The sequence below is a fragment of the Petaurus breviceps genome, unplaced genomic scaffold (assembly GCF_028583685.1).
Source record: "Petaurus breviceps papuanus isolate PSGF00001 unplaced genomic scaffold, PetGlider_PUasm1.0 207, whole genome shotgun sequence".
Lineage (NCBI taxonomy): Eukaryota > Metazoa > Chordata > Mammalia > Diprotodontia > Petauridae > Petaurus > Petaurus breviceps.
The window spans coordinates 21,668,428-21,692,700 of record NW_027185850.1 but is presented as its reverse complement, the minus strand read 5'-3'; the positions used below and the strand labels follow the sequence as shown (position 1 = coordinate 21,692,700).

The following is a 24,273-nucleotide window of genomic DNA, read 5'->3' as shown; positions in this document are numbered from 1 at the left end:
GAGAGAGAGAGAGAGAGAGAGAGAGAGAGAGAGAGAGAGGGAGAGAAAGAGAAAGGGAGAGAGCTTGTTTATGCCTGGTAGGTTGTAACACAGGCTTATCGGAAACAAGAGTGGCGACTCCTTCCAGCCCTGCTGCCCCAGGGAGGCCTGAAAAGAGTGTGGGGCAATGGATGGATGAGTCGACAAGGTCAGGAGTAGGGCAAAACCTTCCCAGGCATCCTGGCTGGCTCATGCCCAGGGAGAGGTTAATTAAGATGGGCCTAGGCCACAACTACCATCCCTTGCTGGGGCTGAGGCCATGACCTGGTTTGGGTCTAGGAAAAAGTGACTTTGGGGTGAGGAACCAAGGCAAGGGGCTGCAGTTGGGGAAAACTGAGGGGACCCAGAGGATTAGAAACTGGAATGTCAGAGCTGAAAAGGGCTGACCTTAGGTAGCATCCAGGCCAACTGTCTCTTCATCAGGCAGTCAGCTGCAGAGCTGACATTGGCACCAGGGTCCTTGAACTCTACTTTCCTTGCAGAGTTAAACATCTCTTTTCCAGGCAGAGTCATGGAGTCCTGGCATCTTAGAACTGAAAAGGTCCTCAGAACTGGGTTGGGCCTCTCTATAGATCCCCAGCCAGGGAGGCCACATCTACAGGCACACCTGTCTGCCTGCAAACACACAGAGTCGTGGGTATTCCTGTAATTGGTGTGGGAGAAGGCAGGAGATCCTTAACTGAGTTCCCCAAGGGTGATGGGTGGAGGAATTGTGGGAAATTCTTGCTGGAGGAGACACAGAGAGGAGTGAGGGAAACCCCATGCCTCAGGAAGAGAAGAGCAGGCTTCTGGGAGAAACGGAGGGAGACCTGTCTCAGGGCCCTGCCTCAGCTTCACATGAGTGAGCCATTTTGGGTAAATGTCATTGGCTTCCAGTCACCTCCACGATCAGATACAAAGCGCTCTGTTTGGCATTCAAAGCCCTTCACAACCCAGCCCTTTCTGCCTTTCCAGTCTCCTGCCTCACTCCCTGACCTGTTCTCCTTAATACAGTGGCACCAGCCTTCTGGCTGTTCACCAAAAGAAAAACTCCATCTCCAGACTCTGGGCATTTTCTTTGGCTGTGCCCCATACCCGGAAGGCCCTCCCTCTTCATCTCTCTGCCTACTGCCTTCCCTGGTGCCTTAAAGTCCCAGCTCAAATCCCAGCAAGCCTTCCCCAAGCCCTCTTAATTCTGTGCCATCCTGTCTGTAGCTTGTTTGTACATATTTGTTTACATGTTGTCTCTCCCCATTAGATTGTAAGCTCCTTGAGGGCAGGGACTGTCTTTTGTCTCTCTTAGCACCGGGCCTGGCACATAGTAGGGACTTAATATTTACTGACCTACTGGGCCTCAGATTGAGGTGTCCGAGGAACCAGGCTTGTTGCTTTCTCCTGCCCTCGTGAGTCATGTATCTTGGGAAGTTTTTTGCTAGGTATGGACTTTATTTTTTTCAGACTATTTCACCATCATTTAAATTTCTACAAGGAAAGAATTAACTTGCATCTTCAAGATCTTTTTTCCCCCCTAAAAGACTGAGACATAGAAAGGTTAAGTAATTTGCTCCACACAGTTAACAGGATAGGTGAAAAATGCATCCTCATTTCCCTACACATTGTAAGTACAATAAGATGATAGGATTTAGCTGATTGAAGAGGAAGCTTCATAGATCTCCTAGCCGGAGGGTCTAACCCTATGGCCCACCAGTCACTTCTGGCCTACCCCTGCTTCTCTATGGCCTGAGGGTGGCCCACCTAAGGTTTGCTCAGCCCTATCTAGCCCAGCTCCCCTCATTGAGGAAAGGGGAAATTCTATCCTCATTAAGGAAAGGGGAAGCCTTTGAAGGGAGTGACCTCCCAAGGGTACACTATCGGTAAGGGAGTTTCTTGGATTTGAACCCAAAGCTTTTGCCTCCAAATCAAGGGCTCTTTCAAACATAATACAATGGCCCATGTGATGTCATAGCTGGGAGGGGCCTGAGAATATTAGAGCTCATGATGGTCTTCTTAGAACAGTCTTTGAGCATTTCCTTCATTCCTCCCTCCCTCCTTACCTCCCTCCCTCCCTCCCTTCCTTCCTTCCTTCCTTCCTTCCTTCCTTCCTTCCTTCCTTCCTTCCTTCCTTCCTTCCTTCCTTCCTTCCTTCCTTCCTTCCTTCCTTCCTTCCTTCCTTCTTCCTTCATTCCTTCCTTCCTTCCTGTCTCACCATAATAACAACTGATAGTTTATAATGAACCTAGGTTAGCAAAGCACTTTATATGTACAGTATCTTATTTGATATTCACAACATTGCTGGGTGGTGGATACAAGAGGGATTCTTAGCCCCATTTTCCAGATAGGGAAACTGAGACTGAGAGAGATTTAGTGGGTTGCCTTTGGGCACTCACCTGGGAAGGTGAAAGAGATTGGATCTGAACCCAGACCTTTCTTGAATTCAGGGTCAGTGCCCTTTTTCTCCTAGTAATCTGCCTCTTTCCTGGCCTGTGCCCCAATTTACCTTTATCATAAGATGATGACTTTAGAGTTGGAGGGAACCTCAGAGAAAGTCTTGTCCAGCCCTCTCATTTTACAGATAAGTAAACTAAGCCTTGCCCAGAATTACACAGATAATAAATGGTGGGGCTGGGATTGGAACTCAGGTCATCTACTCCTCTGCACCAGGATGTCTCCACTTTTCTTCCAGATATCATACTTTATTGTGTCCTCCCAACCCCAGTGATCATAAACTCCTTGAAGGCAGGGCCTGTGGTGTTTTTGCAGTTTGATATTCCTAGTGCCAAACACAGTATCTTACATAATAGGAAGTTAATAAATGTTGGTTGAATGAATAAATAAATAAATGGCCCATTCTCAAGCATCTCACAAGACATTTGAAGTCAGATTTTAATACCACAGAGCAATCAATAAATTAACATGCATTTATTAAGCACCCTCTGTATGAGTATCATCCTAGATGCCTGAAATATAGAGACAAAAAGGGAAACCGTCCCTGCCCTTGAGGAGCTTCCAATCTAATTGGGGCAGATGACACAGAGAGGAGAGTGAGGGAGTCAGGGAAGGGAGTCCCAGAGATGGTGAGCAGAGCCCCTGGAGGGTCCATTGTCATGTCCTGTACAGTAGCAATGGCTGGGTGGATTCCATGATGCTTGTTGATACTTGTTCCCAAAGCAAGAGCAAGAGAGAATGTAGATGAAGGCTGGGGGTTGGAGGGGTGGAGGGTGGGATGGGAGATGACCGGTGAGAAGAGGCATGTGCTGGGCAGAGCCTGGGGTCCTGGACATGGCCAGCAGAGCCGTGCCGTTCAGTGCCTGAGGAAGATGCTTTTTGAAGCATGAAGCCTTATCTATAGGGGGCAGAGACCATAGGGGAAGGCGCAGAGACAGTTATGGCTGAAGGAGTGAGATGAGGGACATATCACTGCTGGCTGGGGGGTGAATTGGGGGAGGCTTCCTGGAGGTGGGAGGACCTGAGTCGGGCTTTGAAGGAAGGGAGCATTAGTCAGGAAATGGTGTGTAGAGATATAGGAAGTTAAGGGGGTGTTCAGTGGTTACAGGGCCATAGGTCTAGAGTTGGAAGGCCATCTAGTCCAACCCCCTTACTTTACAGAGGAGACTGAAGCTCAGAGGGATCAGGCAGCTTGCCCATGGTCAGTAGGTGTCAAAGGTAGCCTTCAGACTCAGGCCCCTTGCCTCTGCACCCAGCATGCCCCCTCACTTTATCTGCTGCCCCTCGGGGTCCATTAAACCTTAAGCAAAGCAGGCTCCAAAGTCAAGGTGCCCAGCCTCCACACCATTTTCCCTCCATTACTCTCCTTTCTCTAGGCCTTCCCTAGCCCCCTTCTTCCCACTGGTCATGTGGGGGTTAACCCCCCGACTCTGATGTTCTCTCAGTGATGGTCAGTCAGAATGAGTGGAGGGCTGGTCCACAAGCTGTCAGACCCCTGGACCTCCAGAGAGGTAGCACCAGTGGCCAGACTAGGGCCTGGGTTTGCCAGGTAAGGACCCTCTGAAATCATTGGTGACCCTAGGCCTGGACACAGGGCCCTGCCTGGTCCTGAAGTACTTGATGGATAGATTGTCAGAAGGAAGGGAGATCAGGCCGTGGGGGTGGAACCATTCCTGGGAGTTATGGGAGGCAGAGAAGGTGTGGCCTAAAGCCCAACCTTCAGGGCAGAGCTTGCCCAGAGTGACCCCATCTACCTGGGGCTGCAGGGATCCTCCATTCTTCCCTTCCTTGTCTCCCCTTTCCTCCTACTGGATAACTTAGTGTCACAAGAAGAGCCGGAAGGCATTTGGAGACTGTCCTTCTCACCCCCTCATTCCATAGATCAGGAAGCTGCTGACTGGTCACCCAAGGTCAAGCAGGGGTGAAGTGGCCTCTTGGATCAGTGTTACACTTGTTCTTCTCTCCCCAGAACTGGACAAGTGGTCAACATAAAAGCCAAGGTGAACCGAGCCTTCAACTCCAGCATGGAGGTATGTGTGTGTGGGAGGGCTTGGAGGCTGGGGAGGGTGAGGGGAGCATGAAGGGCTAGAGCCTGGGGGGATGAGGTGTGCATGGAGGAAGGGCTTGGAGGCCGAGGGCAGGTGTGTATGGGGGGATGGGGTGCTCATGGTGGGGAGGGCTTGGAGGCTAGGGAGGGTGAAGGGTATATGAGGGAATAGAACCTGGGGGATGAGGTGTGCATGGAGGGAGGGCTTGGAGGCCGAGGGCAGGTGTGTATGGGGGGATGGATCCTGGGGGGATGAGGGGCTGGGAGCTAGGTGGTTTTTTTGCTTACTGCCTTAGACCCAGCACTCCAAGTTCAAGTTCATTCCCCTACTAGGGTCTCTCCTTCCCTCTGATCACCCTTGTTCTTGACTTCTATTCTCTGGTTGTTCTTGCCCAACGTTAATGACAACTCATATATCTATAGTGTCCTGGGAGTTTACAAAGTCTGTTCTTCATAACTACCCCTTGGGGCAGGCGATCTAAGGACTCTTTATCCTACTTTTCTGATAAGGAAACTGAGGCCCAGAGAAGGGAAATGGATTATCCAAGATCCCTGAGCTAGGAACCAGAATCCAAACTCTGAGTCTCAGTTCTTTGCTCTTGGGCTGTCTGGGCATTCAGGCAGTGTGGTGCAGTAAGCAGGGCACTGGACTGGGAGCCAGTCTCTTTATGTCTCTTAACCAGCCGAGTGACCTGGGACCCTTCATGGCCCACTTCCAGTGCACCCTGGGCATGGCTCTGGTGGGCTGTGGGCATCAGCCTCCCCCAGTTGCTCAGGCTCATCTCCACAAGCTTGGCCAGCAGCAAGGAGACAAAAATACTTTTTTTGACCATAGCAACTATTAAAGTTCATTTTCTAAGGCCAGGAAGGTTTGTGATCTTTGTTAGTCCAAGGAAATCAGACATGGAGGCTCCTTGAAATATTAAAGCAGATGAATGTTTCCTCCAGCCCCAGACAACCCTACATGGCTGAGCAGTAGAGGCAGGTGGTGATCTGCATTGGTAGAGGCAGTTTCCTTACTGGGAATTCTTGTAAATCACAAATCTCCCCCAAATTCCCCATCAGCTTTCTGACCCCTGCCATGACCCCATGGAATCTCCTGCTCCACTGGTTGGGCCAAGCTGCACTTGGCGGAGTGCGTCATTTCCCATGAGTACAGGTGTCTGGGTGGGATAAGGTCAGAAATACTAGAAAGCCAAGTCCCAGGCCCCTTTCAGGATGATGGAGAGGCCCCATTGCCTCCTGGACTGGGCCCCCACTGCTCCTTTTGGCCTTCTTGGAGCCCCCAGGCTGCAGTATCTAACACATTTGCAATCTGGACTGGGCTTCTTCCTGGCCTTGGCCTAGGCAAGTGGATTCATCCATGGCCAGCACACGAAGAGCTAGGGCTCTGGGAGCCCCCAGGGAGGCAGAGGGGAGCCCTAAGCACCTATTGCTGAACTTCCTCAAGCCTAGATGTCTTTACCCTTCTAGGTGGGCATTCAGGTCACCTCAGAGGACCCGTGCACAGAGAAGCAATGGAGCGTCTGCAAAGCTCTGGCCACATTTGTGGCCCAGCGAAACTCTTCCAAGGTAGGGAGAAGGCTGCCATCACCATTCCAATCCAGCCAATGATCAGCTCCCCTGCTACAGGGTTTCCCTGTAGGTGTGGGTCACATTTGTGGGCAAGCAAGAGGTTAAGCTCCCTGGGGCAGGGGGAATGGCCGAGAGCCTGTGATCCCAGCAGAGTCCAGCAAATGTCCATGAAATGGTATAGGGCCAAACCGGGCAGGCTGGATTAGTTGTACGGTTCGCAGGACCCTGGAAGGTACAGCCTATATTCTGGGATCATTGAATCCTAGTTGTGTGACTGGGGTAGGAACAGGAGGGGGCTCAGGGACTGTCTGGTCTAAGCCCTCATTTTATAGTTGGGAAACTGCTGCCCAGGGAGGATTAAACAACCTTTCCAAGATAACAGCAGCTAAAAAATGTCATAGGTGGAATTTGAACCCAGATCTTGGAATGCTTTCCACCTTACTTCAATTCCTCCTGTATGAGGATTGGAGGAAGAAGCTGGAAAAAGAAGCCTGGGGTGAGGAAGGTGGGGGAAGGGACCTGAGAGCTGATGGCCATCTTCATTATTTGAAGTGCTAGTAAGTGAAAGTGGGATTAAATTTATCCTCTGTAATCCCAGAGAGCAGAACCAGGAGCAGAAAACAGAACAAAAAGCATGGAGATTTGATATCATGAAGAAATCCCTAACAGTTGCAGTTGTCCCAGGATAGGACGGGCTGCCTCCCCAGTTAGTGTATGCCCCCATCCCTGGAGGTCCCTCAAGCAGGGGTGGTGTGATCTCTTGTCTAGTATGTTCTAGTAGAGTTTGGTTTTCAGGTATAGGTTCAGCCAGTGACCCCTGAAGACTCTTGCCCTCAATCAATCAATCAATCCACGATTTATTTATTCAGCCCCTTTAAGGTACCAGGCACTGTCCTAGGTGCTGAGGACAGATAATGAATGAAACTCTCCTTCCTCACAAAGGGGTCATCTAGCCCAATTCTCATTTTATGGAGAAAACAGAGACTAGGAATTGATTTTCCCAATGTGTCACAGTGACTAAATTTTCTGATGGACTTTGAGGCAGCTGGGGGATGCATTGGAGAGAGCACTGAGCCTGGAGTCAGGGAGACCAGAGTTCTAATCCTATCTCAGACTCTTCCTAGCAGAGTGGCTCAGAACAAGGAGCTTCCCCTCCATCTGCCTCTGTTTCCTCATCTGCAGAGGGAGGATAATAGTAACACCTTACATCTCAGGGCGACTGTGGTAAACTGAGGTAACATGAGGTAACATTTGCAAAGTGCTTTGCAAACCTTAGTGTCGCTGTGATTTGCAATCTGTCCAGTTGTGTGACATTGTTCCTTTGAGCCTGAGAGACCAGGCAGGGGGTGGCGCTCAGCATTCATGGAAGGCAGCCTGGAAGAGGTGACTCTTGAGCTGTGAGTCGAATGATTTCAACAAGTGGGGACTTGTGAGAAGGCATTTTAGGCACAGGCTTTGGTAGAAAAGGAGATGGAGTAGGGACAAACATAGTTGAGTTCAGGGATGGCCAGGAGCCTGGGCTGGCTGGGGCTGAGCAGAGGAGTAGGGGGAAATAACATAGCCTAGGTAAGGAACATAATTGCCTAGATAATTAGACCCTAATCTCTGGCTCAGTTAATCATTCCTGGGGGAAGCATCTGGTTTGAACCACAATGCCATAACCTATACTATTATTATAATCACGACCATCAACTTGCTGATGACAATAATAGCTGGCATTTACATAGAGCTTTAAGGTTTGCAAAATGCTTTACCTACATTATCTCATTGATCCTTGCAACAACCCTTTGAGGCAGCTGATATTGTCTCCATTTTATAGATGAAGAAACAGAGGCACGGGGAAGCTTAAGTGACTTGCCCAGGATTGTCCCTCTTATATAATTTTGGCTCCTTGAGGGCAGGGATTACTTCATTTTGATATATGAATTCCTCCAAACACTTAGTACCATTCCAGGAACATAGTAGGCATTTAATAAACACTTGTTTATTCCAGCAGAGCCCCTGGCAGACTGAATGAGACAGAGGGAGGTTCTAGGTTGCTGGTCTTTCTTTAGGGAAGAGTGCAGAAGTCTAACAAACTTCTTATTGACTCTGGCTCCAGTTTTCAGGGACACCACTCTCTCCTGGTTCTCCTCCTACCTCTCTGGCTGCTCCTTCTCAGTCTTCTTTGCTGGATTCTCCTCCCAGTCAGACCAGCTAACAGTGGAGGTCCCCAAAGTTCTGTCCCAAACCTTTTTCTCTTCTTCACTTGATGATCTCATCAGTTTCCATGGTTTCAATGATCTCTTTGCAGATGGCTCTTATATCTACTTGTCAGGACCTCACCTCTCTCTCAACCTCCAATCTTACATTTCTAATTACTTTTAGATATCTTGATCCACAGACATCTTAATCTCAACATGCTCTAAATGAACTCACCTTAACCCAACCCTCTCTTCTGCCCAACTATTCCACTACTCTCAAAGATACCACTGTCTTTCCAGACACACAGGCTCCCAGCCTAGGTGTCATCTTCAACCCATCACTTTCTCTCACCCACTCCTATATCTAGTAACTGGTTGAATCCTATCATTTCTACATATCTAACCTTTTTTATATGCCCCCTTCTCTCCTCTGGCCTTGTTACCATTCAATAAGTCAAACTGACTACCCTAAAGTACAACTTTGATCACGTCAATGCTTCCTCCCCACCCCTCATTCAGTCAACTCTACTGGGTCCCCATCACTTCCAATATCAAATATAAAATCATCTGTTTGGCATTCAAAGCTCTTCATAACCTGGTCCTATACCCTTGACCCACATTTCTAGTCTTCTTACACTTTATATCTTCCCACCTCTTGAACCATGTGATCCAGGGATACTAATCTTTTTGATAATTTCTGAACAAGATGTTCCTCTAGGCTCTGAGGATTTTCATGGGCTGTCCCCCATGCCTGGAATCCTCTTCCCCATTGTCTTTGCTTTCTGGCTTCTCTGAAGACCCAGCTAAAATCCTGTATTCTACAAGAAGTCTTTCCAGGTCCTCTTTAATTCCAGTGCCTTCCCTCTGGTGATTGTCTCCAATTTATCCTTGTATATAGTTGGTTTATACAGAATTATTTGCATGTTGTCTCTCCCATCACACTGTGAGCTATCTGAGAAGGGACATTGTCTTTTACCTTTTTTGTACCTTCATTGCTTGGCACAATGCCTGGCACATGGTAGGTGCTTAATAAATGTTTGCTGACTGATGGGTCTGACCATTCCGCCCCAATTCAATAAGCCCCAGTGATCACCTCCTGGATCAAATACACAATTTTCTGCTTGGTTTTCCACGCCCTTCCTTACTTGATGCCTTCCTAACTTCTCAGGGCTCATGCACCTTTCTCCCTATCCCCCCGACTCCTGTACACTCTAATGGTCAGTCCAATGACCCTGGCATCCATGATATGTATGCTTTGACATTTCGTATCCTGACCCATCGCTTTTGCTTGCTGTCCCCCACGCCTGGAGTTATCTCTCTCCTCCTCTTTACCTCCCAGCTTCTCTGACTTCTTTCAAATCCCAACACATTTTCTTGTTCCAGATTCCCCCCTTTGCAATGCTGGAGCCTTCCTTCTGTTTATTATCTCCAATTTATCCTTCTGCATCTTTTTGGTGAAGAGTTGTCTGTATGTCGTCTTCCCCACTAGACTTTGAGAGCAGGGATGTGTTTTTGCCTTTCTTCGCACCCCCAGTACTTAGAGGAATGTCTGACATACAGTAGGTACTTAATAGATGCTAGTTGTGTGGCTGCTGGTTAAGCATCTCTGTTACTAGAGATGATAGCTAATGAAAGCGAGGAGGTAAGAAAACCCCTTCTGAACTACTGCTCCACTCTGTCACTCTCCCAGGGACCACATTTCATACACCTGATCTTGACCTGAGCCTGAGACTCTCAAGCTGCATCATCGACTCCAGGGAATGGCCACCTTAGCTATTTTAAGCACCTCTATGGCTGGGGACAATCTTCAGTCAGCACACCCCATGCTCCTCTGCTGCTTCAATCAGAGAAACTTTGCCATACTTTGTAAGGGGACTCTGGGGGCTAAAACAGCTTTGTAATTAGTTGAACATCTCTTAAACATATTACCACTTTATTACCTCTGTGATGAGTCCTTTGCTTTCTGTGACTGCCTCACTCAACACCAGTGAACCAATTGGTCAAAGACCAGATGCCCCTCTTTATGTAGGTATCTGCACACTCTCTCCTCTCAGAGAATGGAGGCTCTTTAGTGGTAGAACATGTTTTTTCTTCCTTTTTTAATCTTTGTAACCTTGGTATCTAGCACAATGCTGGACATGTAATGTTCAATTGTTTTCAGTCATGTCCAACTCCTTGTGATGCCATTTGGGGTTTTCTTGGCAAAGATACTGGAATGGTTTTTGATTTCTTTCTCCAGCTCATTTGACAGATGAGGAAACGGAGGCAAACAAGGTTAAGTGACTTGCCCAATGTCTCACAGCTAGGAAGTGTGTGAGGCCAGACTTGAACTCAGAAAGATGAGTCTTCCTGGTTCTCAGCCTGGTGTTCTATCCACTATACCACAGCTGTAGTGGGTGCTCAATAAATGCATATTCCTTGATGTCAGCTGAGCCCCTGGTAAACTGGCTGAGACTAGGGGAAGGATCTAGGTCTTACCTTAGAGAAGAATTAATATTATAGCCTATAATATATCATATATTATAATATTATAGTCTATAATATTATATATTAATATAATATATAATATATTATAGGCATATGTAGAATGGTAGTGACCTGAGAGCAAGAAGATGTCTTAGCATCCATAACCTGAGCAGCAAAGTCCTGCCAACATTTATTGTGTGCCCAGGATGCACAGGGATCTGTTTGGACCACAGGATTTAGAGCTAAAATCAATCAATCAACAAATATTCATCAAGCAGGCATAGGGATTACAAATATAAAAATGCCCTCAAGGAGCTGACATTCAAGGAGGGTGGGGATTGGGGGGGATCACCTACTTACATATGCAATAACAGATATTGTTGGACCCAGGGGGCCTGGATTACTTGTCTTCTCCCACTAAGGCGCCCCTAGCTCTGGGCTTATATATAGCCTAGTTTAGTCCTGAGGGGGCCTGACATTTAAAAGAGGGGGTAGGTTTCTTTTTCATACTCTTTGGTTCTTTATGTTCCCTCCTCAGAGCCTTGTGGAAAAATCACTGAAAGCTTAGATTTGGCTCATTTCTCGGATTTCCCCAAAAGGGTATAGAAAGCACTCAATGTCAAGCAGGTATAGGATAGTTATTTATTTTCTCTACTACGAGAACACTAAAAAGTAATAAGTGTGAACTAACAAAGACTCAAAACTTGATCCGGTAACCAGTAACTCCCATTGGCTCTCCCAGGAGATTGACACTTAAAATATTAAAATGTGAGACATTTAATGGGGCTGTTGAATTGGCATTTCACCTTTACTTCAATTCTATATTGTTCAAACAACTCCCATAAGGTCGATGTCTTCTGGGAGACCAGGAAGGGCTTGGGTTTCCTTTCATTGTCCATTTTCTCCAGAAAGTGCTTATAGTAGCACCTGTGTGAGGGACTCAGGGGCTGCTGACTCATGAAATCACCCTGAAGGCTAAAAGCATCTATCTCAGGATCACTATTGGATATTAGGGAAAGAAATACAAAAATGAGGAGGGCAACAGGGGGCTCCCTAGGCAGCATGTGCTTTATGGGCTATAGGTAAAGCTGTTGCTGAATGTGCAGAGGGAGGTGTAGGGGACATGTGGTTCCTTTCTCCCCTATCATGAGAAGTCCCAGATAGAGAACTCCATACTACACATTCCAAGGAGAGGAAGAAGAGAATAAGTGGACCTTGTCTCTTTCTCTTAAGTCTACTGTAGGGTGTTTGGTTGGAGAGGTCAGGGAGGAATAGGGGGAAGGATGCAGGGTCTTAAAGGCCAGTGGTAGAGAGATCTTTGGGAAGAAAGATGTTATGGAGTTGTCCAAGGTTCTGTTCCAAGAAGGAGCCTTCTTCTTCATTGCACCCTGTCTCCTCCCAATGCATGGATCATCCCATGATATAAGTAGATTCACTTTTTGTTGATTTCAGTCTCTTCTTACCCTTGCTCCTCTCCCATTCTGGGTGGCAGGTGAAGTTAAAACAGATCTTGCCACTGACGGAGGAAGAAAAGGTGGAATACAGTGTGGCAGCAGAGCGTCGAAGGATGAGGCTGGTGTACACAGAAACCATCCAAGACCTACTGGTCAAGAGTGTCATTCAGGATGGTGAGTTGCCCCTGCAGGACCTAGTGTGGGAGCAGACCATGGGGTGGGCAGATAGAAATGGGTTGGGATTGAACTCCAGAGAAGGGTGACTAGGGTGGTGAGAAGACTAAAAACCATACCAGGTAAAACGAGAGATAACTCAGAGTAGAGAAGACTCAGGGGGCACATAAGAGCCATTGTCAAGAATCTGAAGGTCTGTGTGGAAAAGGGATTAAACTTACTCAGCTTGGTCCCCAGTGGGCAGAACAATGGATGCAAGTTGCAAAGAGTAGGCCATTCCCCTCTGACCTCTCTGACCACTCCTTTTTGGTTTGCTCTAGATGATGAAAACCTTCCTATTGTTATTTGCTATAATTGTTTAGAACAAGTCTGCCCTCAGTTTACACTTCTGTAAAATGAAGGATTATACTATATAACCTCAGAGTTCTCTTTCAATTTTCATGCTGTAGGAACTCAATAACATGGGTATTTACATTTTTTTTTAAATTAAGAAAAAAATTAAAAAGTCAAACCTTTGTAACAAATATGCATAGCTAAGCCAAACAAAATCTTACATTGGCTGTGTCAAAAAATACGTCCTGTTTTGCATCTCGAGTACATTGTCTATCTGTCAGGAAGTGGGTAGCATGCTTCATCACTGGTTCTCTAGAATATTCATATTCTTTACATATTTATATTTATATTGCCTCTATATCATCCATGAGAGACTTGGTCAGATGCTTTGCTAAAATCTCAATAACTGTATCTATATCATTTCCCTGGTCTGTGGGTCACTAACCCTGACAAAAAAGGAAATTGGGCTAGTCTGGCATACCTTTTCATGATGAAGCTGTCCTAGTTCTTGGTGATCATTGCTTCCTTTTCTAGATGTTCTCCCACCATCTTTTTAGTTATATGTGCTAGAATTGTGTCTAGAGTAGAAACCAAACTCACTGACCTATAGTTTAAAGCTTTTGCCCTCTGCCCCCCCCCCTTTTTTTTTTAGAAAATTGTGATAACATCTGCCCTTCTCCAGTCCAGTAGCATTATTCTTATTCTTGCTGATCTCCCGAAGAGCAATGACAGGCTCAACAATCACTCAGGCCCATTCAGTCAATGCCTAGAAAGGCATGGAGTTCACCTGGGCCTTGTGACTTGACTGCAGAGCAATCTTGCTATCTCTTTGCTTGTCTTGAGCATTACCTCTGTCAGTCAACTTTTGTTGTTACCTTTTCAATCTGAAGATCATCCTCTTCGGCAAAGAGTATAGAAGCAAGAGAGAAACTGAGCATTGGGCATTTCGTGGTCCACCCCAAGCAAAGGTCTGATCCCTTCTATGACCTTTCCCCCAGGTAGTTTAAAAACCTACTTTTGTTGGTCTTAGATTCCCTTACCAGCCTCAGCTTACTCTAAAATTCAGCATTCCTCACACTATTTTTACTGAACTCTACTATACTGTTATATCTGCTCTCTGTTGCCTTTCCTCTCTTCCATCTTTTGTACATTTATTCTTAAGATTTAAGTTGTTCAATAAGTCATCTGTGTATCCGCATCAGTCTCTCTAGTCAACTCCACATTTTCCAAGATTCTAGACCCATAAAGTTGGAGGTCCTTCAGAGGGACCTCCCTCAAATGGAGGGAACTTTGGAGATCAAGCCCTTCATTTTAAAGTCAACAACCTCTGATCTGGGGATCAGAGAAGTAATTTGTCTGCAGTCACACAGTGGAAAGAATCAAAGGTAAGGTTTGAACCTAGGTCTTCAGATCCTAGGACCCTAGATCTGAGGCTGGAGGGGACTACAGGGGCCATCTAATCTAACCCTCATTTTCCAGATGAGGGCCAGGGACTTGTCCAAGTGACTTGATGAATGTCACATAGGTAATGATGATCAGAGGTTAGATTTGAAGCCAGCTCCTTGATGCTGGACCCTGCGCTCTTTCCATTGTACTTCTCTACTTGTGGGTTCTTGGCACGTTATGGGCACCATTATGTCCCCATGCCCTGGGAGAGTTTATTCATATCCAGTGCCTTTGGTTACCTCTTGCCTTGGGTATGTGCTAGCCACTAATTATAGATGGATTTAATAACAACAGCAGAAGTCAAGATGGGAGAGGATTAGTCTATAAAACATAGGAGGGACCCAGAGAAAGTGTTGTATAGCTTATTCTCCAGAACCCAGGGCACCACTTAGGTGGGGAAATGCACAGGTCTGGAGTCAGGAAATGTTTGGTCTTTTCAGTTTTGCCTGACTCTCCATGACTCCATTTGGGTATTTTTTGGCAAAGACATTGGAACGGTTTGCCATTTCCTTCTCCAGCTCATTTTACAGAAGAGAAACTGAAGCAAACAAGGTCTAGTGACTTGCCCCGGTTCACACAGCCGGTAAATGTCTGAAGCTAGATTTGAACTTAAGTCCTCCTAACTCCAGGGATAGTGCTCTAATCATTGTGCCACCTAGCTGCCCCACTATGAGCTTTTAAGGGAAACTGGAGATATCTTCGAGGCTCATAGAATCTCAGAGCTTGAGGGGATTGTGGAATAAGGGACCTTAATGGTCAGTCATATGTGGGGCAGTGGAAGAGTCCTGGGTTTGGAGACTGGAGAGCCTGAATTCAAATCTTGTCTCCATTACTCACAGCTGTGTAACCCTGGGCAACTCATATATTTTTTTCATTTTTCAAAGGCTTAATTAACTTCTGATTTACATCATTAATTTCTGCCAGATTTTGAGTTTCAAATTTTCTCCCCATTTTCCCCCTACCCACCACTGCAGAATAGCAGTCCCACAGGATATCCCCTCCTCCAATCTGCTCTCTCCCATATTTTCTTCCATTCCCCCTTAGACTTTTCCAGTAGGGCATGGTGGATCTCTATGCCCCAGTGCCTGTATATCTTCTTTCCCAATTACATGTAAGATAGTATTAATAATAGTATATATGTATATATAATTTTAAACATTTGATTTTAAAACTTTGAATTCCAGATTCATTCCCTTCCTCCCTTGTCACCCACCCTTACTGGGAAAATAAGCAGTTCCGTATAGATTGCACATGTGTAGCTAATGCAAAACAATAACATAGTAGATATATTGTAAAAGACTGACTATATTTCTCTCCCTCCTATCCCACCACCCACTTGTTCTATTCTCTACTTTGATGTCCCTTTTCAACAGTGGGTGCTTCCAACTTCCCTCCCCCCCCTGCCTGCCCTTCCTTCCATCATCCCCCCTCTCATCCTCTTCCCCCTACTTTCCTGTAGGGTGAGATACCCTATTTAGTGTGTATGTCATTCCCTCCCTGAGCCAAATTCAATGAGAATAAGGTTGACTCATTCCCTTTTGCCTTCCTATTCTTCCCCTCCATTGTAACCCTTTTCCCTTGCCTCTTCTGTATGAGATAGTTTACCCCATTCTGTCTCTCTCCATCTCCTCTCATTATATTCCTCTCTCACCTCTTAATTTCACATTTTAAGTATCATCCCTTCCTATTAAATTGGTCCTGTGCCCTCTATCTATGTATACCTGTAAGCATATATACACACATTCACACATGTATTCATACTCCTGTATACCCTCCAAAAAGACATATATATATATTAATATTTATATTCCCTTCAACTATTTTCATACTGACAAAAGTTTCATCAATTACAATTGTTGTTTTCCCATGTAGGAATGTTAATAGTTCAACTTTGGTCAGTGGCTGATGATTTATTTTCCCTATTTATCTTCTCAAGCTTCTCTTGCTTCTTGTATCTGGGTGTCAAATTTTCTATTCAACTCTGTTTTTTTCATTAAGAATGTTTGAAAGTCCTCTATTCCACTGAATGACCATATTTCCCCCTGAAATATGATGCTCAGTTTTGCTGGGTAGGTGATTCTTGGTTTTAATCCCAGCTCCTCTGCCCTCTGGAATATCCTATTCCAGGCCCTTCGATCCCTCAGTGTAAAAGCTGCCAGATCCTGTGTTATACTGATTGTGTTTTCACAATATTCAAATTGTTTCTTCCTGACTGCTTGTAATATTCTCTCCTTGATCTGGGAATTCTGGAACCTGGCTATAATATTCCTAAGAGTTTTCTTTTTGGGATCTTTTCAGGAGGTGATCAGTGGATTCTTTCAACCTCTATTTTGCTTTTTGGTTCTAAAGCATCAGGGCAATTTTCCTTGAGAATTTCTTGGAGGATGATTTCTAGGTTCTTTCCCTGATCATGGCTTTCAGGTAGACCAATAATTTTTAAATTATCTCTCCTGGATCTATTTTCCAGGTCAGTGGTTTTTTCCATGAGATATTTCACATTGCCTTCTATTATTTCATTTGTTTGGATCTGTTTAACATTATCTTGATTTTTCTTAAAGTCACTAGCTTCCCTTTGCTCCAATCTAAATCCAAGGGAATGATTCTCCTCATTGAGCTTTTGAGATTCTTTTTCCATCTGGCAAATTTGGCTTTTCAAGGCATTCCTCTCCTCATTGCTTTTTTGAGCTTCTTTTGCCATTTGAGTTAGTCTGTTTTTTAAGCTGTGATTTTCCTCAATCAGGCTGTTGACTCCCATTTCATAATTTTCTTGCATCGTTCTCATTTCTCTTCCCAATTTTTCCTCCACTTCTCTTATCTGCTTCTTAAGGTCCTCTATGGCCTGTAACCAGATCATATTTTCCTTTGAAGCTTTTGGTGCAGGAGTTCTGACTTTACTGTCTTCCTCCTGTTCCATGCTTTGCTTCTTTTTGTCCCCAAAATAAGAGTCTAATGTTGGAGTCTTCTGTTTGTTTTGCTTCCTTTGTCTGGTCATGTCACCCCTCAGTGACTTGACCCCTGGGCTTTTTGCCATAGTAGGACTCTGCCACCAGACAGGGGAGCTTTCGTCCCAAATGCTGGGGTTTTCACAGCTGGTGAAGGTATTAGTTGGGTGCCCTCTCTGAGGCCTCCACACAATCTGGCAAGCTGGACACTCCAGGATCTCCACCCTAGACTGCAATCCAGGTCCAAGCAGGTTAAAACAAGAATGATTACCCCTCAGACTGGTCGCTTAGTCCCCCTACACTCTGCAGATCAGGAGCTGAAGCTAACACGTGATGCTGGCTGGCTGTGCCAGGTGTCTCAGTGGCTTCTCACCCTGGGGGCAAAAGGTGAAGCTCTCCTAACTACTGGTCCCAAAGTCCACACTGCACTGACCTCTCACTTTGTCCTTTGCATCTATGTGTTGATGAATCTGGAAATGGCCACAGCTGCTGGTGATCTGGAGTCCTTCCAGCCGGTGGTTGGTCAGGCTCGCCCTGGGGCTAAAACCTCTGGCTCAAGCAGGCCTGGGCTCGGCTCCCAGAGCACTGCACTGGCCGATTCCTGCCAGCCTGCCAGGCTGTCCTCAGTGGGAGGTTAGCTTCTCTGTGTAATTTTGTGGGTTCTGTAGCTCCAAAATTTGTTTAGAGTCCCCTTTTACATGGATTGGGGAAGGTGAAAGCCGGAGCCTCAGGGAGGTCCTGCTTCTACCTGGGCAACTCTTTCCCACTCTCTGAGCCCCAGTTTCCTCATCAGTACAATAGGGCACTACCTACTTTTTGGGGTTGTTGAGAGGAAAATGCTATAGAAATGTGATATACTATTATAATAATATTTATTAATTAATAATACTATCAATTACCATTATCATTTAGTCTAACCTCTTTCCAGATAGAATCATTGTAACAATAGCCAACATTTATATAGTGTTCTAAGGTTTCCAAGAACTCTGCACAGGTCTAAGTGATTCTTTAATGATCCAAAGTTGACTTGAAGGAAGGAAGGCATTCTCCTGTTGTCCAATAGAATGGGAGATGGACTGGCCCCTGGGACTGACCATGATGTCAACAAGTTCAATTTAGCAAACATCTGGGATCCTGGGGGAGGTTTGGAGTGCAGATAAAGTTCAGTTCTTCTATTGAATGAGCTTATAGGAGCAGGCTAAATCAGACACTAAGCTGAGATGTGTACATTAGACAGATGTGGATAGAGTGCCCTCTGGGGTCCGAGGGAGAAAGGTCATTTATGGCCAGGTGAGGAAAATGCATTTGTACTGGGCCATGGAGGACAGGGTTTTATCTTTGTATGCCAAGGGTTTAACACAATGACTGGCACATAGTAGGATCTTAATAAATGCTTATTGATTGATGGATAGAAAGCCTCAGCATCACAGATTGAGGAGCCAAAATGGCCATGCTGTTCTGACTTATCCCTGCAAAAGAATCCCCCAGCCTTTGTTTCAAGACCTCCAGTGAAGGAGAGCCCACTTTCTCTCCAGGAAGCTCATCCTGCTTTGGGGCAATTGTCATGGTTAGGAGGCTTCTCCTGACATTGAGCCTTAGTTGGCCTCTTTGTAATTTCTACCTTTTGCTCCTGGTTCTGCCCTGTGGGGCCAACAGAACAGGTAGTATCTCTGCTATGTGTCAGTCCTTCAAATATTCACACACATTGATTCTACTCCCTGAGTATTATCTTTTCCAGCCTAAACATGCCCAGTTCATGTAACTAATCCTCAAATGATTCAAAAGGCTCAAGGCCCTTCACTGTCCAGATTGTCTTCCTCTGAGCACTCTCCAAATTATGAATGTCTTTCCTAAAATGTGGTGCCCAGATCTGATAACTTCAGATACAATCTGACTGAGTCAATGCAACTCAACAAGCATTAATTAAATGCCTACTGTATTCCAGGCACTGTTCCAGGCACTGGGGATAAAAAGACAGAAAACAAATAGCTGTGTATTCATGTTCACCCATCCACTAAGCTAGTCAGAATCCTGAAGGGGTGCCTCCTGGTTATCAGCAAGCCCTCAGCCCAATCCCCTCTCCCTTGTCAGATGTGGAGAGCAGAGAATGCAGCAGGAGTGTACCCGCTGAGAAGACCCGAGTGGAGAGTGTGGAGTTGGTCCTGCCCCCCCATGCCAACCACCAGGGCAACACCTTTGGTGGCCAAATCATGGCCTGGATGGAGAATGTGGCCACCATTGCAGCCAGGTGAGACCTAGCTGAATAACCCTCCTCTCCCTCTTCCTTCCCCAATATTTCCTGGGTGCCATGATCATCTAGTGGACTTTGCTGCCCCATGGCCTTCACCCCAATGTTGGATTATAGAACGGAACTTGTCTAGTAGAACATTGACATGAAGTATGATCCTCCCCTCCACTGGGTTTGACAATTCAGAGCTCACTAGTATCTTTGGAGAAAGTAGTTTCTATTGAATGATGAGGTAAGAAACCAGACTGCAGAGAGTTAAGAAGAGAGGAAGGAAAGTGGAGGCATCTGTTGTGGCTATCTTTCTGAAGTTTAGCCACAAAGAGAGGAGAGATAGAGGAAGCAGGAATGGAAGGGTGAAGTGTGGATTTTTTGAGGATAAAGGGAGACATGGGCATATTTGTAGGCAGTAGGGAGGAAACCAGTAGAGAGGGAGAAATCACAGATAAGTGGGAGAATAGGGATGGTGAAGAGGGTATTCTCCTGGAGGAGACAGGCTGGAATGGGATTACTTGTACAGGTAGAGGGGTTTCCCTTGGCAAGGAGAAGGCCCACCTCTTCATCTGAGACAGATGAAGGAGGCAATTGTGGCAGAAGGCATCTGGGGGATGAGAGAAGAGGGAGCTCTTTTCAAATTACTTCCATTTTTTTTTGTGAAATACAAGGCAAAGTTTTCCCCTGAGAAGGTGGGAGAAGGGGACTATGGGATGCTTGGGGAGAGATGAAAAGTTTTAGAAAAGCCATGATAGGTGGGATAACAAGTTAATTAAGGAAGTGTGAAAGGATTTCCAGCGGCAACAAGGACCCATTTGAGGTTATGGAACATAAATTTGTCAGCATGATTTTGTGATTTTTCTCCAATTTCTTTCTTTTCTTTTTTTTGCTTTTTGGAGGGGGAAGGCAGGGCAATTGGGGTTAAGTGACTTGCCCAATGTCACACGGCTAGTGTTACATGTCTGAGGCTGGATTTGAACTCAGGTCCTCCTGACTCCAGGGCTGGTGCTCTATTCACGGTGCCACCTAGCTGCCCCATTTCTCCAATTTCTTTTGACAACACATGACTAGGAGCAAAAGTGGGAAATGGTGGGTGTGACCCAAGGCTGAGGCTTGGCGGGGCACAATTGGTGATATGATCAAATGGTCAAGGACTCAAGAAGAGACAGGGTATCAAGATGAGGAAAAGAGGAGAGAGCCACTAGAGAAGTGGTGATGGTCTGGAAGAGAACCATGGGATTGAGGACTGAAGGTCATGGTGTGGATGAAGAGAAGGTCTTGGGAAGGGAAGGCAGAGGGAGAGGTGGAAAGCCAGCAGGTTCTGACCAGAGAAGGAGATTTTGGAATTCTTGAACATGGGGGAGGTATGTCTATGGGCAATCAAGTGTATGACCATCATCGTGTATGGCTGAGGTGGGGTGGAGAAGTAGGTCATGAGAAGTAAGGAAGCTGAGGAACTGGAAGTTTAGGGTGTGTGAAGGGATATCAATATGTATATTGAAGTCCCCCAGATGAGAGAAGGAATTGGAGAATAGAGAAACATTGTGAGCAGGCACTGAACTCATTGAGGGAGGAAGGGGAGTTTCTTGGGGGGGGGTGTCTGTAGAGAACAGCTACAGTATTGTGATTGGGCAGTAGATAGGAATTCCATGAACCTCAAAGGAGAAGATGTTACTGAGCGATAGGTACATAGTGAGAATAAGAAAGTGGCCATGGGGAACAAGGAGTATTCCAACTCATCTTGATGAGTGAGTTGGGGGAAATGAAGCCAACTCCCTTGTTTTACGGATCATTAAACTGAAACCCAGAGATACAAAGTGATTTGCTTAGAATCACACCAGTGTTCTGTCAAAACCAGTTCCTTAGACCCCTAATGTAGCCTTCTTCTCTGCATCATATTCCTCCCTGGAGAGTGTAAGCTCCTTGAGGACAGGGACTGTACAATTCTTTGTGTTTGTGCCCCTAGCACAATGCCTTATACCCCATAGGTACCCAATAGATGCTTGCTGAATTGATAATGGAGGGAGAGAAGGGGGGTAGTTGAGGAAAGTTTCCTAGCAGAAAGCTGGGATGATCAGAAGAGACTTTAGTGTCTACTGAGTCCAACCCCCTTATTTTTCAGAAGGGGAAACCGAGGCACAGAGAGGTTAAATGATTTACCCTTTATTAAGTGTCTGAGGTGGGATTTGAACACAGGTCTTTCCAACTCCAAGTCCAGTCCTCTCTCTACTGTGCCATATTGTATCGCCATGAGATGGACTTTGAAGGATAGTTAGGATTGGGATGGAGGCAGAAAGAACAGCCTGACCTCAGAAACAAAGGTGGGAATAAGACTGAGCTGGGGCAGGGGGACTTTAAGCCAAGGACCTCTGCAGACAATCCTCACCCCAATTACTCCCTCCTCTTTCCTGCTGTGACTACATAAGCCTTTTCTACCCTTCTCTTCGCCATCCCTCACCCCCCAACTCCCATCCTACTCTGGGAGGACAATCAACCACTTAGATGGGTATACCCAGAGGGCTTGGTGGGTGATGGGCACTTGGGTCAGGTCTGGCCAGGCTTTGATATCATACCTTTCCCCGACTATCTCAGCCGCCTGTGCCAAGGCCATCCCACCCTGAAGACAATCGAGATGTTCCACTTTCGAGGCCCATCCCAGGTTGGCGACCGACTGGTGCTCAAGGCCATTGTCAACAATGCCTTCAAGAACAGGTGAGACTGAACCCTTCAAGGGACAGCAGTGTAATGGGATGGATGTGTATATGTTGGGGAGGGGAGAGCAGAAATTAACCATGAACCGAAAATGAAAAAACCGTACAAGCTGACTCCACAGAAATTCATAGACGACTCTGGCTTTAAGAGTGAGGGAGGGGATGAAAACAGGGAATGTCAGAGCTGGGTGGGACCTTAGAACAGGTAAAAGGAACTTGAGAGATTGCCTGCCCCAATCCCATAATTTAGAGATAGTGATGGTGATAATAAAGCCAGCATTTAAATAGCGTGTGAAGGTTTCCCAAAGGAATTCTAGTGGCAAGAAGTAGGCAGCTGAGGGATTTCTTAGGGCATGCCTAGGAAGGTGGGGAGGGCTTTAGCTTTCCAGCTGATGTGTCTCTGCAGCATGGAGGTAGGGGTGTGTGTAGAAGCTTACCGCCAGGAGATGGAGTCTTGCCCTCGGCACCTCAACAGCGCTTTCATGACCTTTGTGGTGTTGGATGGAGATGACCAGCCCATAACCCTGCCCTGGATTCAGCCACACGGTGAGGTAAGTTATTCCTTTCAATCTGAAAAGGATTTATTAAGATTTCCCTGTGTGCCTAGTACTGGGGTTGATACTGGGGGAGCAAAGATCAAAAAAAGCAAATTATCCCTCCCCTTGGGGAGCTTACCTTCTCTTGGCAGCTGGGTACTAGACCCTTTCACTTGAACTAAGTTTTGTTGTGGGTGAGACTGAGGATGTGGGGTCAGTCCCCAATGGAACAGTTCAGGCTTCTCCATCCTGTGCCTACCTCAGGAACCTCTGGTCATCTTTCTGACATAGGGCCACACCAAGGAGGGCAGGATGAGGGAGTGAATGGCTTAGTGAAGGAACACATGACTTGGTGGGAGGAGGAGGGCTTGGAGAGGGAGAGGAGGGCTTGGTGGGAGAGAGGAGGGCTTGGTGAGGAAGCAGAGGGCTTGGTGAGGAAGCGGAGGGCGTGGTGAGGCTCCATCCCCTCTACTGGCAGCAATAGCTTGCTGGGTATGGTGGATGAGGTGGGCTGGGCCATTTGTAGTGTACAAAGTTCTTTACTATCTATGGTCTAATTTAGAAGGGAGAAACAGTGTGAGACAAGGTAGGGGTCAATAAGGATGAAAGAGAGATTCTCTGTTCATCCCCCACCCCAAGGCATTTCAGGAAGGAGCCTGACTTTCATCAGGCAGGTGCCAGGAGGCCTGCGTGGGAGGCCAGGGATGGAGACTGCAGGCCCATATCAGAGTGAGGGGATAACCTAACCGGCCCTGCCTGAGCATGTCCTGAAGGTGCCCCTGCCCTGCTCTCTGGGCCCTTGGCAGCCTAGCTGATTGCTCATCTAGACTTATCTCTGCTTTTCTCTCTCCTTCAGGAAGGTGAGCGTCGCTATAGGGAGGCCAGCGCTAGAAAGAAGATGAGACTGGACAGGTGAGAGAGGGCATAAGGCAGGCACAAAGCAGTTTTCAGACCACTGTTCTTTGGCGGCCACCACCCCCTCTTGCCATCGCCAAGTTCTTGCTTCCATACCAGCTCCCTGGAGCTGTATCCAGACCTCAGCCTGGCACTGTCCTGGCTCTGAGCTCTGGCTCACTGGGTGCTGAGGGGATGAGTCTTGGACTTTCAGACTTTACCATCATCATCCCACTGATGACCTTCATATTCTCCACAGAGCTCCTATGCACATCCCCTGGGGAAGTCCCTTCTCCCCTTTGAGCCTCAATTTCCTCATCTGTGAAATGGGACTAATAACACCAGTGGTATTAACCACCCAGGTTGTCATGCAGATCAGAAAAGATAATGACTGTAAAGTGAATGCCAAAGGCTGTTCTTTCTTGGGTTCATACATATCTGATCTCTCGCTACTCATCTTCTTTATTAGAATGTACATTTCTGGGATGTAAGTGGGCAGGGTTGGATGGTTTCATTCTTTGGCCTTCTGTCCCCAGGGTCTATCCCAGTTCCCAGCACATAAGAGATACTTAATGCTTGTTCATGACATTCCCTTTCCTGGCCATAGGTCTTTTCCCTCTTCCTTTGTGGGACTGTCCTTTCATTGTTTGATGCTTCAGGGCACTATGTTAGTCAGTTAAACTGTATTTAACTATGTTAAACTATATTAAAAATGATGGTTTGAAAAAGCAGTCCCTCCTTCACAGATGCTCATCCCAGTCACTTACTAGCTATGTGATCCTGGGCAAATCAATCCTGATAATAGAGAGA

General features: G+C 46.4%; 1 protein-coding gene across 4 annotated transcripts in view; it reads left to right on the top strand.

Annotated features, from left to right (window-relative positions):
• The window catches only part of LOC138164953 (acyl-coenzyme A thioesterase 11-like), an 87,753-nt gene that overhangs the window by 54,891 nt on the left and 8,589 nt on the right, over positions 1-24,273 (top strand). For all 4 annotated transcript variants that reach the window (XM_069092939.1, XM_069092937.1, XM_069092938.1 and 1 more), the window contains 7 exons: positions 4,433-4,493; positions 5,984-6,082; positions 12,227-12,362; positions 19,175-19,331; positions 21,915-22,034; positions 22,440-22,584; positions 23,426-23,481. In XM_069092939.1, the coding sequence (XP_068949040.1) occupies positions 4,433-4,493; positions 5,984-6,082; positions 12,227-12,362; positions 19,175-19,331; positions 21,915-22,034; positions 22,440-22,584; positions 23,426-23,481 (774 nt within the window). The remainder of the gene's footprint in view (positions 1-4,432; positions 4,494-5,983; positions 6,083-12,226; positions 12,363-19,174; positions 19,332-21,914; positions 22,035-22,439; positions 22,585-23,425; positions 23,482-24,273) is intronic.